We start from the raw sequence: 19893 nt of genomic DNA, 5'->3' as shown, positions 1-19893 counted from the left end.
CTACCTACAAAAGAAACAAAGCTATACTAGACATATTTTTATATTTTGTTTAGTAAACAAAGAAAATAAAGTATGATACAATTATATATGCTTGGTGATCTCTCCCAATGCAAACCTAAATGAATGATAGGTGAGGAGAATACCAAGGTGTGATCCCAATCCCAATGCAAAGCTATGAGATGGCATGAGGGATCTTAGGGGTCAAAATTGGGGTCTTACAGTTGTACCCATGATTTATCCTTACCTTACACAATCAAAAATAAAATAAATATTTCCGAATTTGCAATCTCTTCATTAATTGGGATTTCATTGTAAACTTGTGAGAAAATTGGTTATACTAAAAAGTAACATCAAATGCAAATTTGAAAACATAACCAAGTGGACTAGTCGCCTCTTATTCTCCTTGTTTTCCATCTTGTTGGATTAGCTACTTCTAGGAGGACATATGCTCGTGCTTCTTAGCTAGCCGGTTAGGTATGCTACATTGAAATTCATGGTCTTGCTCTCTCATTTCTCCTATTGTAATGCCCGATATATAATTTTGGCTCCTTCAAGATCATCATTGACTATGATCGGTTCATCATGAAGGTTGTGAAATTTAAGCATGAGGTGGATCAGTGTAGCCACGACTTCTAAGGCGGTTGTAAAAGATTTGCCAAGAATGTATTTGTAAACACTTTTGCAAGAGACGACAAGGAACTCTGAGCTCACTGTTCAGACGTCCCTTCCCTCTCCTATAAATATCATCAACTTGAAATACCCCCATAGGTGGGTTGTCATTCCATTGAACATCAGTAAGTCTGACCCCTCGTACGACCTCTGATTTCCCCTTCTGAGGCCCATCTTCTCGAATAGTTTAGAGTACATTATGTCGCACGAGCTTTCACTGTCAATCAAGATTTTGGAGATAACAGAAGGTCTTCCAATAGTTGTTATGACCAAAGGAAATATTTCATTCGAGGTTCCCTCAATTTTGTCACAGTCTTGGAACCCGAGATTTTGCCTAACGTGCCTCCAACCTTCTTATGGACGACAAACATTTCAATATTTTTTCTCTTCATCATCTTCTTGGACAAGAAAATCACTTGGGGTGTTCCTCCAATGATAGTCGCAATGTAATGGCACTTTCTTTTTCTTGCTCCCTAGTCAAGGAATCCTCTACTTTTGAGGGAGACCTGCCCTTAGGTGACTATTCTCTCTCTCGTTTACCTATATTAATGTACTCAAGTAAACGATCTCTCTTTATTAATCCCTTTATGATATCTTTCAGCTCTATGCAATCATCGGTGTTTTGGTCGTGGCCCTTGTGGAAGCGAAAATACTCCATTTTATCAGTTCTATACGACTTTATGATGGGGAAGGGGTTTCTGACTCCTCCCTTATGGAGCTCTGTGTTTACGCACTCCTGGTAAATCTTCTCCTGTGATGAATTCAAAGGCGTATACTTATCGTATCGACCATGGACCCCAAGGTCGGACTTATCTTTCTTCCAATGAGAGTCTTCCCCCAGATGAGTGGTTGGAATGTGTGTCAGCAATGCCTAGGTTGTCGACCCGAGTGTTAAGCTTCTCCTCCAGCTTGAAGAAAGATGTATCCATGTTAGCAGTTATTTCACCGTGCGAGCTTCTCATTTTCCAGCTTCTTCTTGAAGGGGTTATCCTTTAACAATCCATTCTTAAATATCCATCATTTGAGACCTTCTTTGGCCCCTTCTAGTTCTATGGCCACTTGCGTGAAATTATTGATATAAGATCGTAAACTCTCATTCCTTCCCCATGTTATCCTTCTTAGCGTAGCTTCCATGATGGGCTTCCTTTTCTGGGTCGTGAAATGAGCAAATAAGTTCTTGCATAATTCATTCCATGACTCGATGCCCCCGTTTAGCAGAGCATTGAATCAATGTGGAAATACTTTATACTTGGAAGCTTCGTCAATGTGGAAATAGTTTAAACGCTCATTCACAAGTTTGACGTGCTCGTCAGTATCTCCTTTCCCGTTGTACTCACTTAACTTAGGATGCTTCTTCAATGACTTCAGTATCCTATTGTCCAAAATGTGGGTGCATAAAGGATGTTTCTACGGATTCTTCACCGAAGATTTCACTATTTGATCTTACATAGGAGCATGTTTACCCGGGTCTCCTCCGGGGCTCTTAGAAGGATTTTGATGCTTCTTTCTCTTTTGGTGATTCTATAATTTTTCAGCTTCGTCTCTCTATGATGCGATCGGCTCGAGAAATGCAACTTGTATTTTCTTTGAAAGGGCTTATTGCACTATGTTTCACCTTCGAGGTGCGTTGTGTATGATTTCTTCAAGGGAAAATAATCTATCTTCTATCGCTTGTATATTTTGTTGTAGACAATGTTATACACGTTCAAGAATTCATTAGCACCTTGTATTTTGAGATTGGCTTGCAATAGTTGGAAACAAAGCAATTTTTCAATTTATGAGGTTGACAGTGGTACTGGAGATATAAGAAGAGGTATTTAGTAGATCTAGATGCAACAGAGTGTCTACCACCACCTGCTATAAAATACCTTGAGGAGGAGGAAAAGACATATGAGTTCTCACCATTTAAGCGACAGCTGTTTCGCGTAGGGCGGCAAAACGAGTAACTTTAGATCTATCTATTATTGAAAGGTATGGGAGTTATGAGTCGGGAAAATCAGAACATCGAGGTTCATCCACTACTCGAATAGGTCGAATGTGGTGGATCCAGTGTTTGATCTCGAGAAATCTATATGATAAATGGATGAGGTTTTAAATCAATGGTTCAAAGAGATAATGTGAGATAACCACAAGGCTTGACATAACTTCTTTGCCCACCATCCTTTTTCTTCTTCAAGTTTCCTCTTAATGTTGTTCAGAATAACCTTATTGAATGTTGCAACTTGTTTGTTTTCCCGAAGAAAATCTATTGAGATGTTGTTCTTTATGACCAAGTTGTCACACACTGATGAACTCATGAAATGTGTGCCATTGGTCGAACCTATGTATGTGGATAGTCTAAACTATGGTTTAAATTGCGGTCCGCAACCACAATTGCACCTGTAATATTGCGGATGTGGTTGCCTCCGCAACCGCATCAGACCAAATTGTCGTGTGATTTTAAAATTACACCTCCGACTATATTAGGAATCATATCAAACAGTTTCAATCATGATTCTTCAAATATTTTCATCAAAAATCAAAATATTAGAATCGTAAAACTCAATTTACTTCATATGTCATCAAAAAACTTTACGGTAAATGTTTTTCAATATTGTATTTTAAACACATACCTATAAAATTCACAGTGCAACGGTCGCAATGCGCATCACAACAAGTGCAATTACCGCAATCACAACACCCGGATCCGCAACTGCAACCGCAATTTAAAACCATGTGTCTAAACCTACAAATAATTTTCTCTAGTAGAATTTCCGAACCGTATCTTTTATGATTGTGGCAACAAGTTTGGCTTATATTCTGTCTATGAAGTATTTGACTCACACTTTATGTAATTTCAGTTTACCCAAAGCTAAAGGAAGGATCCAAAATTCATATGCCTCACATGTAAACGGACAAGGTGTTTCCACTAAGTGCAATGTCTTAGTAGGAGCATGTGGATGTTGGCGTATCGCTCACAGTTGTCAAACTTTTCAAGTACTCGATGTTATCGTGAATCATAGTGGCGGGCGCATACTCCCTTGCATACCTATGTCATCACATTTGTTGTTTCACTATGGTTCAAGCACCTCAACATGGAACTGGTTATTCTTGTTCAATACAATTTTCTCGAGATCAATGTGTACCTGGATGATAACCTTTTATCTTCCTTGCACTCACAGGGGGCTTTGATAGTGTTTCTTGTTGTAGATACCAGATATGAGGATTCATCCAATTGTTGGCTTATTCAATGCAATCTAATATCATGGATTTTGTGTTGGGATTTGTGATTGTCTCGTAACTACAATCTAGTTGTTTTGGGGGCTTCTTCATGTTAATAAGTTTGGACAAGAGTTATTCCTTGGAATTATAGCTAATACAAACATAGGTTAGTTCCAAACGTAAAGTCCTTTTCTAAAGATCCAACCCTATGTTATTATTTTACTAATTGTTTTTGTCTCGTCTAGTACTCGCAGGCATCCTATATCATTACTAACTATACTTTTAACCTTTTTGTCCATTGCATTCATCTCTATAGATAACTTCTTCCTTGCGACGAGGGCTTCATTCCCATACTGGTTGTTGTCGGAATTCAACTTGAAACATAAACATTACTTAATAAGCAATTTTTTGGTCCTTTAACCACTCTTACACTGACTCCTCTAAGATTATATGCCTCATCGATAGACAGAACTGGCACTTTTTTGTATTCCAAATTGGAAGGAGAGGACAATTCCCCTACAAAGTCTGGAAACATGTGTGGTTTTATGCTTCCTTCATGTATGAAGGTCATTTCTTACTCATATCGTTCAATGGAGCAAGCTATAGTTTTTCCTATGAGGTCAGGCTTGCTTAGAACATACTTTATGGAATAGTTAGTTTTTGCCACTACTGAATGACTTTGGAAATAAGTTTTTAACTATTTTTGCATGACAACATCAAGAGCTTGATGTTTTATCTTCTAGAATCGTGTCTTAGCATCACAAAGTCACTTTCTTACGTAGTACACTGGTCTTTCCTCTCCTTCAACTTATTGTACTAGTATCAAGATGAGAGTATGGCCAGTGATAGATAAATAAAGAAACAATGGGATTCCTTCTTTCAGGAGAGTCAATAGTGAGTTCGACGATAAATATTTCTTGACGTTCTTGACTTGATCTTCACACTGTTGTGTTTATGCAAAATTTTCTCTTTTCCTTAAGGTAGCAAAGAATTGGAGCACTTTCTCTTATTAACGAGACTATAATTTGGATAAAGCTGGTATTTTTCCGGTAAGATGTTTGACTTCCTTTAAATTTTTCAGATTCCTCTTGTCGATAGTTTCCTAGCATTTGATTGGGTAAGCCTCAATTCTTTGATTTTTTAACATAAATATGAGATATTTCCATGTATGTACCCAAAAGAACAATTTTAAGGTTCAGGCATCCTTTATCTATCTTAACCGCCATATCAACTATGTATACCTTCAAGTTTCTTCCTATTCAATAAATGAAAAATCTCTCCATCAATGATTGATAAGTTTCACCAGAATAATTGAGGTTAAAAGGAATGATCTTAAAGAGATAGTTATAAGGGGGAGTCGAGGGGGTCCAATTTTATCTAGTTGTTCTCATTGAATGGATTCATAAAACTCAAAAATTTATAACGTGAAGCTCCATTTTATTGAGAAGTGACTCCAAGCACAAAAGGGAGGAGGTGAATCGTGGTATTCAAAATTCATGATTAATTTTAATTTTTTGTTACTTAAGTAGCAAATTATGTTAATAATTTTAAGATCAGAATAAAAAGTAACGGAAAGTAAAAGTAGTATAATAAATAGCAAGAAAAAAAAAAGATAAGTGTTAGAAAGATGACACTAAAGGGTTATTTAGGTTCCGACAAAAGTTGGACTACTCCTTCCCTTAAGATATTTTTTTGATATTTGATTATAATATTGAGTTTTTAGAGGTTATGACCACAAACCTTTGATACAAGCAGATCTAGAGATTTTGCATTGACTTATCCCTGAAAAAAAGAAAGATTTTCCATGGGTCGAGCTAACGAATTAATAAGAGATTTTACAGGTTGATCTCAATAACAAGAAAAACTTTCCAGACTGAGTTATAGAACCAAACATAAATTTAAAAACTGATTAATCTTAAGAAGCAAACTCTATTTTTCAAGAGTATCGTGCTTTTGAAAGTATCAACAATCGCATGACACCAACATAACTATTTCCTCACAAGCAATTTTCACTCACAAGGCATTAAGGCAACTTTGGTGAAAAGAAAATATTTAGATAGAGAGAGAAAAGAGAGATAAGTTGCAAAGAATTTTAGAAATCTTGAACTCTGATTTAAAAAGAAGTAAGAAAGCGTGTCATTTGTATAAGAGATGGATTGGTTTAAAAACGAAACAACTCATGGGTCAACCAAATCACCTAATTGATTAGGTTCTAAGACTAATTTATTAGGTACCACAAATAATCGGTTATTTGTGCCCATTTTTAAAAGCTTGGATAGAGAATCCTTAAGATCTAATCGATTAGGTAGTTCAAAAAATGTTTTCTAATAAAGCTGACAGTTTCCTACTCAACTGGATAGGGCTTAAAAACATTTTTAGGTATATTGTTAGGTAAAATAGGTTTCAATATATATTTTAAGTATGTTTTTGAGTTTTCTTAGTATATTAAGAGTTACTTTTCTATTTTCAAAAGACTCTAGTCACTTAGACAAACATGATCATCTGAGGGCTTCATTCCCATCCTGGTTGCTCTTGAAATTTAACTCGAAACATAAACATTACTTAATTTTTTGGTCCTTTAAACACCACTCTTGCACTGACTCCTCTAAGAATATATGCCTCGTCGATAGATAGAATTGGCACTTTGGTGCATTCCAAATTAGATGGAGAGGAAAATTCCCCTACAACGTCTGGAAATACATGTTGTTTCATACTTCTTTTATATATGCAATCCTCTTATCACTCAATGGAGCAAACTATAGTTCTCCATGTGAGATCAGGCTCTTTTAGAACATACTTTATGGGATAATTAGTTGTTTCCACTACTCAGTGACTTTGGAAATAAGTTCTCAACTACTTTTGCCTGAAAACATCAAGAGTTTGATGTTTTATCTTCTAGAATTATGTCTTAGCATTACAAAGTAAATTTCTTACATAGTACATTGGTCTTTCCTCTCCTTTGGCTTCTTGTATTATTATCGAGATGAGTGAATGACCAATGATATATAAATAAAGGAACAATGAGTTTCCTTCTTTTAGGAGAGTCGATAGTGAGTTAGAGGATAAATACTTCTTTATTTCATTGAAGGGATCTTCCCACTGTTGTGTGACTCTAAGAAACATTGAACATCAAACTTAAAAAGCCACGTGAAAACCTGCCCTGAGTATTCATTGAATTTGCCAATTGACACTAGCCAAACCGTCTTAAAATTTACAATAATTGAGGGAAGTGGGTTGGTGTAACAAGTTCTATTTAAATCCCATATGTTATAGAAATGGTTTTGCTTATTTTATCTTTTTGGATAAGAAACCATTCATGATAGTTTAAGGGGAGTGGTTAAAGTACTTTTGCAAGAAAATGCAACCCCAATTTTCTATATTGTCAAGAACCGTAGTTAGGAAATGTTTTCAACTTTATATGGGTGGAAAAGTAAGGTGGCAATTACATTAGATTGTTTGAGGTTTGTCCAAAATCTAAGCAACTTGACCCTCACTGCCGATTTTATTGATGGGGAATGTCATTACCAAGAAAGGATAATTAGCTTCACTACTATCCCAAATCACACGGATAATACTATTGGTAAGAAGGTTGAGGAGGTATTGAAGGAGTGTAGACTTAGAAATGTTTCTACCATCACGATAGATTATGTGGCATCAAATGACATTGTTGTTATATATTTAGAACATAAAATATAAAAAAATGAATAGTGCTAGTGTTCATACTTTTAATGACTTGGGAGAGGCTTTCGTCAAGCAATATAAGTATAATGTTGATATGGATCTAGATCGGGATCAGTTGTGATCAATGTGTCAGAAGGACAAAAAGACATTCAAGGAGTATGCCTAAAGATTGAGGGAATTGGCTGCTCAAATTAGTCCACCCCTGGAGGAGAAGGAAATGACCAAGATCTTTTTCAAGATCCTGAGTTCATTTTATTATGAACGCATGATTTCTAGTGCTCCTAATGATTTCACTGAAATGGTGAACATGTGAATGTGATTGGAAGAAGGTGTTAGAGAAGGCCGGTTCTCCAAAGATGAAGTGTCTTCAAGCAAGAAATATGGTGGTAACTTCTCCAAAAATAAGGAAGGAGAAACTAATGCAGTGTCCATAGGGAGGCAGAGGAGGCCTCATGTGAGGAAGAATGTTAGACCACGTCAGCAGCAACATCAAGTATGAAGTGCTAGAGGAGGCCTCTTTCTCCAATTCATGCACAATGAGTACCGAAACATTAACATGTAAGCATTCAAAAGGAAATGGACAAATGAATTCAAATCCTGCCAAAACAAACCCAACAAAGGAACCATGCGCAAGTCCCTCAAATCTTGTCCAAATGAGGTGATCTTGAACTCTTTGGAAAGGTGACATCAAGGTAAACAACTTTGATGTTGAACACGTTTCTATTTGAAGCACGGATCAACATTAAATTTGAGGTGGAAGTTTGAGAAATCAAACATAATTGAAATTTTTCTAAGTACCAAGTTAAATGACCACTTCTTCCAACTTGAATAACTTTTGCTATGAGCTTTAAATGGAAATGGTTTCTTCACCAAAGTTGTATCTATTTCATCCCTCTTAAATTTTATCATAAACTTGACCTCGTTTGGATTTGGTGTGACGGAGTTATGCATTTTAGAAGTTGAGGAAAATTGCTTGTTCAATGGTAATGGCCCAAAATGACCTATAATGTTTTATCTTGGAACATGCCCTAGCAAGTTGAATATTACATTTCTCAAAGAATAAAAGTTGGAGAGGACATCTTGAAATTGATCATGAAACATGTATGGCCTTCATATCATAAAAATTGAACAAGTTATGATCCTTGAAAGTTGACCTCTTAACTAGGGCACAGACAAAATAGCCTATAATCGTTCACCATAAAACATGACTTTCCAAGCAAAAATAAATATTTATGTAAACATGAAAGTTGTTTGGAATGTCATAAGGTGTAACTTCTTTCTTGGAATCATTTTCATATGACAAATATTGTAGGAGATAGGGTCTAGGGAACCCTAGATTTGACCAATTAACTTTCTCTGGTCAACTTCTTTGAACCAACTTGCAAACTTGAAGTTCTCTTGATCTTTGGGACCCATGGAGGATAATATATGCATAATATGATGTATGATGAATTATCCCTTGATATATTGGACCAATTGTTAAAGAAACTAGCTAAGGAAGTCACATAAGATACCTAGATGAATTAAGGTTTTCAATGCAAACTAGCTTCAAACTCTTGATGATTTCTTGACCAAAATGATAAATGAAGAACATGGGGATCCATATATTATATTTAGAACCATTGTGAACCATCTCTTGATTGATTTCTTTACACTAAGGGTCTCAACCCCTAGTTATGAGCTTGATGAGGCATTAGTGGATGCACACACTACCTACAAAAGAATCAAAGCTATACATGGACATATTTTTGGATTTTGGTTAGTAAGCAAAGAAAAATAATGCATGATACAATCAAGTGTGCTTGATGATCTCTCCCAATTCAAACCTAATGAATGAGGGGTAAGGAGGATGCCAAGTTGTGATCCCAAATCCAATGTAAATAATGAGATAGCGTGAGGGATATTAGGGTCAAAATTGGTATCATACAACACCATATCATGAAAAAGAATGGTCATAGCTCTCTGGTATGTTGCACCAACATTCTTTAAACCGAAAGGCATCACTCTATAACAAAATGTTCCCCAAGGTTTAATGAATGTGGTCTTCTCCATATCTTCGAGTGCCATCTTGATCTGATTATAACTGGAAAATCCGTCCATAAATGAAAAGACTTTCAATTTTTAGCTGTATTGTCTACCAACATATCAATGTGTGGCAGAGGAAAACCATCTTTCGGACTAGATTTATTCAAATCTTTGTAATTAATGCACATACGGACTTCTCCATCTTTCTTAGGAACATGCACAATATTGGACACCCATTGCGGATACTCGAAGGTAACAAGGAAACCATCATCAATTTTTTTTTTGCATTTCCTCTTTGATCTTCACTACCATATCAGGATGAGTTCTTCTCAACTTCTGCTTGACCGACGGGCATTCTGGCCAAAGGCAATCTATGCTCCACAATCTCAGAATCCATATCAGGCATGTCTTGATAGGACCAAGCAAACACATCAGAATATTCACGAAGAAGATCAATCAACCCCTTATTAGCTTCTAGACACAGTTGAGACCCAATATTGACTTCCTTCACATCATCATTGGAACCCAAGTTGACTAATTTAATTTGCTCCTCAAACATCTGAATGTCTTTTTCCTCGTGCTCAAGCAAACGGGATAACTCATCAGATACTTCTTCATCATCATTCTCTTCCTCAACTTCAAACACAGGGATATCAAAGTTTGGAGAGGGAGTATGATCATTACATTCAATGAGTTTGAGAAACAACCTGCATAATGATTTGATATTTTGATTTTAGAGAAGTGGAGTGCAAACAAATATTATGCAGATGGAAAGATCATTATTTATTTATGTTTTTTGTGATTACCATTTTTCAGAATAAGCAAAAAGTAAAAATAAACATCATAGATGTGGATGAATAAAATTGTATTTTTATTGATGATAATAAGGAAATGCCGAACAATGTTTCACTTCTCCCTTAGGCATAGGCGAAGGGTTTTTATTAAAATAATATAAACAAATTACTTTGAATGGTGCATAACAATAGGAACATCAACAACAACCCAATTGTGCCAGTTTGGCTGTGCGTTACAAAGTTGTCACAAACTTCGTCTTCATCACTGTCTTCAATAATGAGAGTTGAGTGTTGATCATCCTTGTGAATGTATCCTACACTACGGAAAACTTCTTACATGGCCTTAACATTGGCGTTGAATGACCCTTGCTGAAATCCCAACCCTGCTCTTTTGTTATTCTCAACGACTTCCACAACGCGACCTCATCTGTCGGTGCTACCATTCTGAACAATCTCTTTTGCATCCTTCAAAGAAGACATGGATGCCCCAGCCTTCTTCAATTCATCAGCGATGGACAAACCTTGAAACGGTGTTCCAACATCATACTCAACATCTACACAAGTAAAGGATGACAAATGGCTTACCAACAATGCTTTCTCTCCACCCACAACGACAAGTTTGTTGTTCTTCACAAATTTCAGTTTCTGGTGCAGAGTAGACGTCACAACGCCAACTTCATGGATCCAAGGCCTTCCCAACAAACAACTATAAGAAATGTGAATATCCATTACTTGAAAATTAATTTTAAAATCACTCGGATCTATCTTAATCGGAAGGTTCACTTCTCCAATGACAGTTTTTCGAGAACCGTCAAACGCTTTAACCACCACACCACCGTAAATATTGCTAGAGTTGACTTCGGAAGCACATTCAATGATGACCCAGTGTCAACCAACACGTTGGACAAAGAGTCTTCCTTGAAATTCATTGAAATATGAAGCGCCAAGTTGTGATTTCTACCTTCCTCAGGAAGTTCTTCATCACAAAAGCTCAGATTGTTATAGGAAGTAATGTTGGCAACAATGTGGTCAAACTAATCCACAGTAACATCATGTTCCACATAAGCTTGTTCCTATACCCTTTGCAAGGCTTCCCTGTGTGCATCAGAATTCATCAATAATGACACCACATAAATTATGGATAGTGTTTGAAGCAACTGCTCCACAATGTTAAATTCTCTTCTCTTGATCAGATGTAAAATCTCATCATCATCATTAGTCTTCCACTTGCTTGATTCACCAGACTGACGCGTTGGAGCACTAATTGGATTAACTGTAGGAAACTCTTCCTTTTTAACCACAGACACATGTTCCACAACTTTAGGAAAAACCATACTGAACACACGACCACTATAGGTCACCTTCACTACATCTGCAATACTCACCACTGAATCTGCAACTGGGAGAGGAACCTCTTGACCCTTCTCAATCATGATGGCATTATACTTGTATGGCACAACTTTATCGGATGCATAGGGGACAAGGCCCGCTAACCATATAACCAACGGTGATACCGATCTATTTTCTTTCTTACTGCTTCTATCAAATTAAATAACAACCCGATCAGGGGTTTTGAATACCGGCACGATGACGTTCACATCATTTCCCGTATTCCTTGACTGTTGAACCTGAATAACATTCTCATCCATCAACCTTCACTACGCCAAAAAGTGCTTTTGGCAGCACCAAAAAGAAAGCGCTTTTTAAAAAAAGCGCTGTAATAGCTTGAAAAAAAATTCGCCTATGTAAAGAAAGCGCTTTTAAGGTAAAAGCGCTCTTATAGGTCTCCACTTATGAAAGCGCTTTTAAGGTAAAAGCGCTCTTATAGGTCTCAGTCTCACATCTATGAGTTTCACACTTATGAAAGCGCTTTTAAGGTAAAAGCGCTCTTATAGGTCTCATGGGTTTCACACTTATGAAAGCGCTTTTAAGGTAAAAGCGCTCTTATAGGTCTCAGTCTCACATCTATGAGTTTCACACTTATGAAAGCGCTTTTAAGGTAAAAGCGCTCTTATAGGTCTCATGGGTTTCACACTTATGAAAGCGCTTTTAATGTAAAAGCGCTCTTATAGGTCTCAGTCTCACACACTTATGAAAGCGCTTTTAAGGTAAAAGCGCTCTTATAGGTCTCATGGGTTTCACACTTATGAAAGCGCTTTTGAGGTAAAAGCGCTCTTATAGGTCTCATGGGTTTCAGACTTATGAAAGCGCTTTTAAGGTAAAAGCGCTCTTATAGGTCTCAGTCTCACATCTATGAAAGCGCTTTCATGGTAAAAGCGCTCTCATAGGTCATTTATAAAAATTATAATAAATCTAATATTACAAAATCCCTGACTTTCAGAAATCCCTCTTTCACTCTCTCTCGTTCGAAGCTCTCGCTGCCCTGGAAAAAATTCCACAGAGTACCTGGAAATCTCAATGATAAACACTGCAAATTTGAAAGAGACTGCATTCGAAAGAGAAGGATTCAATACATGGAAATCTCATTGCGTTTTAAGGTTAGGTTTTCGTGTCTTTCTGTTTTGCCCTAGAAGTCAAAGAATAGGTGGTCGATTTTGGTTTGAATGGACTTGCATTGCTACATTATGGGTTATTTATTTGTCAGTATCGATTATTAGAGTTTGTGACTATGTTTGCTTAATATTCTGTAACTTACCGAAAGTTTCATCTTGTTCTGATATAAATGATATTCTGTAACTTTCATCGCCATTGACTTAGAAATAATGTTGGGAGTTCTAATAGAATCAGTGCCTTTTCAACATTTGTTTAAATTTGCTGAGAAAGTAGGAAGGAATGAACTGATATGTTTGCACCATTGTATCCTCATATTCTAACTATTACTGAAATTTCAGAAAGCGATTTTGATGTTAAATGTTGGATACTCAAATGGAATAACTTTGTCTGCTACAGTGATATATGTGATATGGTTTCAAGAACTTAGAGCAATGTCTCATATTTTGGCAATCCTGTTACATGTTGGTTTGAATGAACAGTTAAACTTCAAAATGTACATTCATATTTTGGCATAACTTTGTCTGCTACAGTCATATTTTGGCAATCCTATTTAATGTTGTAAAATGATGTTTTAATATTATGTGAATTTTTAAGATGGTCACTGTAGTGTAAAATGAACCCTGATGGACTATATGTACATTTTTCATGTGCTTGTCTGCAGGTTGTTGAGTATCGTGGTGAGCAAATAGGAGGTCTTGAGGATCTGAGGGAACCATATATGTTGTTTTCTTCCTTTATAGATAAATTCTTGCTTAGCTTTTATTACATGGTTTGCGTCTAATTGAAAACTTCACGTCTTTGCCCATTTCAGGTTCTTACAAAATCGGTACTGCGTCTGAATCTGTTAATGCAACTTACATATTTTCTAGAAAAGATCTTTCTCGGTATGTCTTTCAGCTTAGATATTATACAAACCCAAAGCATGTGTTTAATCATTTAGTATCTAGAATGAATCATTATGTTCAATTATTCATGTTAAGCTAATGAATCAAGTTACCAAAATATGTTAGTTATGTATGTTGCTTTATTATTTGACCTTGATATGCAGGCCTGCTATACAGATTCCCTGCGCAAGCAAAGCTGTTGTAGCTGTCCGGTTCTGTCCTATATTTTTTAATCTCAAAGCGACAAACTCAGGTACTTGTGCACTTAGTATAGTTCTGTTTACAACCAGTAACTATGTACAACCAGTTATATGTGGTACTGTTCCAATTAAACTGCCTGTGTGGGATGTTAAAAGAAAAGTAGAACATATTCCTACCAAGAAAAGAAAGAGACGTTACTGAAAAAGGTAATAGTATAATTATAGCATATGTCATTCAAGAAAATTTAATTATAGCCTATGTCATTTTATATTATTCAATATATATATGGATTATTGATTATGGATTTTTATATTTTTCATTTCATTTTTATATTTTTTCTTTATTACAGGTTAAATGGCTAGTGATCAAGAAAACTCACAAGATGCAAATGCTCCTGATGATACTTCAGAAAAAGAAATTACACGAGGCATCACTATTATGAAGAGTATCATTCGTGATAGAGATAAAGCAGTAACATATAATGTAAATTGGAATGCTGATAACCAACTAATTGGGTCTAATGCTGCAAAGTTGGCAAGCTACATTGGTACACTTGTTCGTATGCACATTCCAATCACTGCTACAAGATGGAGTAATAAAGAGTTGGGTAGCGCTAAAGATAAGATTTGGACTGAGATACTGGTACAATATATGATTGTTTATATTTTCTTTATATTGACGATAATGTGTTTAAATTACTTATACTAACACACTCTATTCCAATATTTTTTCGTAGAGGTCTTTTAACATTGAAGATACAACTATCCGAAAAAAGTATATACTTCAATTGGCCGGAAAAAGACACAGAGGGTGGAGAACGTTTTTAACAAACAAGTATCTTAAGGACAAAGAAAAAAAATTTGTTGAATATGATCCGGAATATCCAGTGAAGTATGCGATCTTCATTACAGAAGAAGAATGGGTTGCTTTTGTAGCCCAAAGAAGAGACGAAAATTTCAAGAAAGTGAGTGCCACAAATCGCGAAAGAGCGTCAAATCCCACGTATGCATACAAAAAAGGGCGTTTGGGATATGCACGCTTAGAGGAAAAAATTGTAAGTATACAAAAATGCTACGATCTTATTAATTGTCTCAATGTGTTATAATTGATTATCTTATTATTTGTGTCAATGCGTAGTTAGACGAGACGAAAAGTGACGCAACATCACTTCCGCCACATGTTTTGTGGAAAGAAGCTCGTGTGGGAAAGGATGGAACTGTTAGGGATGACGTTCAACATATTTATGATGAATGTGTAAGTAGAACATTGTGTCTTTAATTAAATCAAAAGTTTAATAATATATAATTAATTTTTTTATCTCCACTAATAATTTCCGATATGTAAATGAATTTCAGGAGACCCTATCTCAATCGATAAGCACAGCTGAGGACCAGGAGAACAGGAGCGTACTTAGTAGAGCACTAAATGTTCCTGAGTATCCCGGTCGGGTGAGGGGTAAAGGGCATGGTTGTACTCCAACTTCCTTGTATAAGAATCCAAGGAGAAGAAATCCTAGCAATCAAGAAGTGATGGAGACGTTGCAGGCATTACAAGCGCAAGTTCTTCAATTGCAAAAGGATAATGAGAGATATAGGTGTATGGAAAAGTGCAGTTCACAGTTGAAAGAAACTAGTGAGAAAGCCAGTATCAATTGTCAAAATAAATTTCCCGAGGTAATTATATATGTTATTTTGAAATTAAAATAGCACATTTATGTTAATTGAAATATATACACATTAAAAGTAACATATTTATTATTGGTTTAGGGCATTTCATCTTGTCAGCTATACTTATCGTCACCGACTTATCGCCTAGTTGGCAAGGGAAAAGTGCACAACACTTCGGGAGATTTACTTCACCATAGACCGCTCCCGGATGGACACCTTAAAGTATCGGTTGATGTTGTATTAGATAAGGATGCGTTGCTACCGATACCTGACATTGTTTCAGAGACAACATTGCTGCGAGATGCAATAGGATCATTTGTTGCATGGCCCTTGGATCTCATTTTCATTGATGATGAGGTATGTTGAATTCAAAAACCACTATGAATCTTTTAGTATTCAAATGTCAATTCTGAACCGTTAAGTTAATTTTTTTTACATGGTAATTTTAGACGCCTACAAAACCCGCATCTAAGGATAAAGGGATTTTGCGGCACAACGAGTCTGTTGCATCACAAAAAGAGGTATATTGAAAGTGTTAATTATATGATCCGAATCAAAAAATGCATGATTTTATAATTTACCGATGTTATATGATTTATAGGTATTTGCTCAAGGGTCACAACAACTGAGCCAGAAAATTGGTAGTCGACAGAAAAACAAAAGGGATCTTCCAGTGACTTCTTTGCCAAAAAAAGGTGCTTTTGTGCCTCGATACCAGATATCTCTTGAAACACTTGTTGACTCATCAGATATGGCAACAGCTGGTGCTATTCGCTTACTGGATATGGAGGAAGATATCTTTGGTTATTCATGCACTGAAACAATCGGAAAAGAAGATCTGGAACATATTTTTCGGCATCAAGAATTAGGCGTCGGTGTTATACACACATACATCCGGTAATCCGATCTATATATTATTTAATTACTTGAACAATTTATTTACACATTTCAATAAAAATAGTCTAATGTTTATTATGTTTTTATTGAAGGTTCTTGTATGACAATTTCATGCGCGGGAATGATCAATTGTCAAACAGATTCCGTTTCGTGTCTTCCTCCCTGGTCAACAAAGCATTAATTTGTAGGGAACCAGATTCATGTAGAGAGTACTTAGTCAAGAGATTCATGGCCAGCAGTACAAACAACTTGTATCTTTGGCCGTATAATTCAGGGTTAGATTTTAATTCTAAGTTTATTCTAATCTTTAATTGTTTCTTTTACGTAAAAAATTTCCATATAAACTTTTGTTTTAATTTATAGGTGTCACTGGTTGTTGCTTGCTATTGATCCTTTAAAAGAAGTGGTATATTTTCTGAATTCGATAGATGGTGAATGGACAAATTATCCGGATATGAAGCAATTAGTTGATACGTAAGTGAGACTGTTCTAAATATTCGTGTATATTTATGTGAGATTGTTCTAAATATATGTTTTTATTTTGTTAGATCAATAAAAGTGTTCCGATCTCAAAGACAAGCTCGAGTACCACGTACTAAATCCAGCAACATTACGTGGATAAAAGTGCAGGTACTTTAATTTTCACAATTTTGCTTATAATAGTGATGCTACTTGATAAGAAAAGATAACTATACATTCTTATTTATTTTTCTATGTAGTGTCCTCTACAGCGCAACGGTATCGATTGCGGATACTTTGTAATGAGGTTTATGAGGGAAATCATTAATATGAATCAAATAGAGATTCCAATCACGGTATGGATTTATAACTTAGGATTTGTTTTAATATTTATCGAATATTTCATATTATTTATTACTTTTAACTAAATCATGCATATTATGTTTTGTTATGTAGTACTTTGATGAATACAAGTGTGCTCATTACACGAGACTGCAGTTGGAACAAATCAAGGAGGAATTGTGTCAATATTTTATTGAGAAAAGATTAATTAGTATATAATGGTTTCAAAATAACATGAATACTTTGATGAAGAATGGTTTCTGGTTGGCAAGTGTATAGTTCTTTATATTTTTAACAGATTAGTTATGACTCCAAATAGGCCGTATAACATATTAGTTTTGACTTGTGTATAGTTCTTTATAATTTTAGTGATATCTTTAATTTCATGGATAGATTAATGTGTTCATTCTTGTGTTGGTTTGCTTTAAAAAATTACAAATGCTTGAATTATGACTCCAAATGTGTTCAGTGCCTATCTATCCTTGTGTTGGTTTGCTTGAATTATGACTCCAAATGTGTTCATTCTTGTGTTGGTTTGCTTGTGTTGGTTTAAAAAATTACAAATGCTTGAATTATGACTCCAAATGCTTGAATTAGAGAGGCTTGATTTACAGGTTTATGAGATTATTCCCAAAAAATATTACAGGTTGAAATGGTAGGCTTAAACTGAAGGCAGCGTTTTGTTATTTTACTAGAGGAAAAGACAGCGCTTTTTAGTAAAAAGCGCTGCTAAAGGTTGTCAATAGAGAGCGCTTTTTACTAAAAAGCGCTGCTAAAGGTTGTCAATAGAGAGCGCTTTTTAGTAAAAAGCGCTGCTATAGGTTGTCAATAGAGAGCGCTTTTTACTAAAAAGCGCTGCTATAGGTTGTCAATAGAGAGCGCTTTTTAGTAAAAAGCGCTGCTATAGGTGGTATATAGACAACCTTTAAGAGCGCTTTTTACTCAAAAGCGCTGCTAAAGGTTGTCAATAGAGAGCGCTTTTTAGTAAAAAGCGCTCTTAAAGGTTGTCTATATACCACCTTTAGCAGCGCTTTTTACTAAAAAGCGCTCTCTATTGACAACCTTTAGCAGCGCTTTTTAGTAAACAAAAAGCGCTGCTAAAACCTATAGCAGCGCCACCTACGGCAGCGCTTTTAAGCGCTTTTAAAGGCCAAAAAAAGCGCTCTCATAGGTCTTTTTTGGCGTAGTGCTTTGAATATCTCTTTTAACAATTACACAACCACGAGGGTTAACACTACAAATAACATAACCATCATGTTCATGTTCACAATGGCTTACCGGGCACAAATCTTTGTGAATCTCCACCAAGGACCTACGAATACGGCGTACATCAAATACCCTGAAACTCCCAGGACAACCGTTCACCATGTTTACAGAAGCGTTTCCATGAACAATTAACGGGTTGGCTTTAACATTCGTGCTCTGTCCTCAAAGGACAATATACCATTTTTGACTAGATTTTGAACTTCGTACTTCAGAGGATAACAGTTTTCGATATCATGACCAGGAGCTCACTGGTGAAAAGCACAATGCAAGTCAGGTTTGAACCACCATGGCAGTGGCTCAGGAATTTGATGAGGGTTCCTTGGTTGGATAAGATTCTTGACTACCAAAGACGGGTGCATTTCTGCATACGTCACAAGAATAGGGTCAAAAGAGACCTTCTTCCTCTCAAAGTTTTGATGATGATTATTGTTGTTGTAGTTGGTACATTGTTGCGGTTGTTGTTGATGTTTTTGTTGAATAGGAACTGATTGATTGGTTGAATTATTGGTAAAGTATGGAATTACTGATGATACTTGTTGTTGATGTTGACGAGACTGAGAATTCTTCCTCACATGAGGCCTCATCTGCCTCCTTGCTGATACTGCGTTAATTTCTCCTTCCTTCTTTTTGGAGAAGCTACCACCATACTTCTTCCTTGTCGATGTTTCATCTTTGGATAATCATCCTTAACGGTCTCCTTCTTCCAATCTCATCCCCATATTTACCATTTCGGTAAAATCATTACGGGCACTTGCAATCATACGTTCATTGTAAAATGAACTCAGTGTCTTCAAGAATATCTTAGTCATCTCCTTTTCCTTCAGAGGTGGACTAATGTGAGCAGCTAACTCCCTCTATCTTTGAGCATATTCTTTGAATATCTCTTTGTCGTTCTGAGACATTGACCTCAACTGATCTCTATCTAGCGCCATATTAACATTTTACTTATACTATTTGACAAAGGCCTCACCCAAGTCATTAAAAGTACAGACACTAGCACTGTCCAGGCCCATATACCATTTGAGGGCAGATCCAATCAGACTATCTTGGAAATAGTGAATAAGAAGCTGAGCGTTGTCAGTCTGAGTAGACATCTTTCTAGCATACATGACAAGATGACTCAACGAACAAGTATTCCCCATTATACTTTTCAAAGTCAGGGACCTTGAACTACACCGGGATCTTGACATTAGGCACCAGACATAGCTCGACAACACTTTTACCAAATAGATCATTTCCTCTTAGAGTCTTCATTTCTTTGTGCAGCTCAAGAAATTGATCTTTCATTTCATC

At 36.1% G+C, this 19893-nt stretch overlaps 1 protein-coding gene across 1 annotated transcript; it reads left to right on the top strand.

Moving 5' to 3' along the window:
* The first annotated feature begins 14323 nt into the window (after nucleotides 1-14323).
* Nucleotides 14324-19111, top strand: LOC127137357 (uncharacterized). The gene is made up of 12 exons (XM_051063826.1): nucleotides 14324-14611; nucleotides 14706-15023; nucleotides 15107-15223; nucleotides 15325-15642; nucleotides 15736-15993; nucleotides 16086-16157; nucleotides 16238-16533; nucleotides 16626-16808; nucleotides 16897-17007; nucleotides 17082-17163; nucleotides 17253-17348; nucleotides 19082-19111. The coding sequence occupies exons 1-12, from the start codon at nucleotides 14324-14326 to the stop codon at nucleotides 19109-19111; spliced, it is 2169 nt and encodes a 722-aa protein (XP_050919783.1).
* Nucleotides 19112-19893: the final 782 nt, after the last annotated feature.

This window comes from Lathyrus oleraceus, chromosome 4 (genome assembly GCF_024323335.1).
Source record: "Lathyrus oleraceus cultivar Zhongwan6 chromosome 4, CAAS_Psat_ZW6_1.0, whole genome shotgun sequence".
NCBI lineage: Eukaryota > Viridiplantae > Streptophyta > Magnoliopsida > Fabales > Fabaceae > Lathyrus > Lathyrus oleraceus.
This window is presented reverse-complemented; position numbering and strand designations above follow the sequence as displayed.

Bases quoted from the DNA above. Each gene is read 5' to 3' on its own strand.
- LOC127137357 (XM_051063826.1), top strand. From the start codon at position 14,324: ATGGCTAGTGATCAAGAAAACTCACAAGATGCAAATGCTCCTGATGAT. The intron at 15,643-15,735 runs GTAATTATATAT...TTATTGGTTTAG, and splicing joins GTCAAAATAAATTTCCCGAG to GGCATTTCATCTTGTCAGCT. The intron at 15,994-16,085 runs GTATGTTGAATT...TGGTAATTTTAG, and splicing joins TCATTTTCATTGATGATGAG to ACGCCTACAAAACCCGCATC.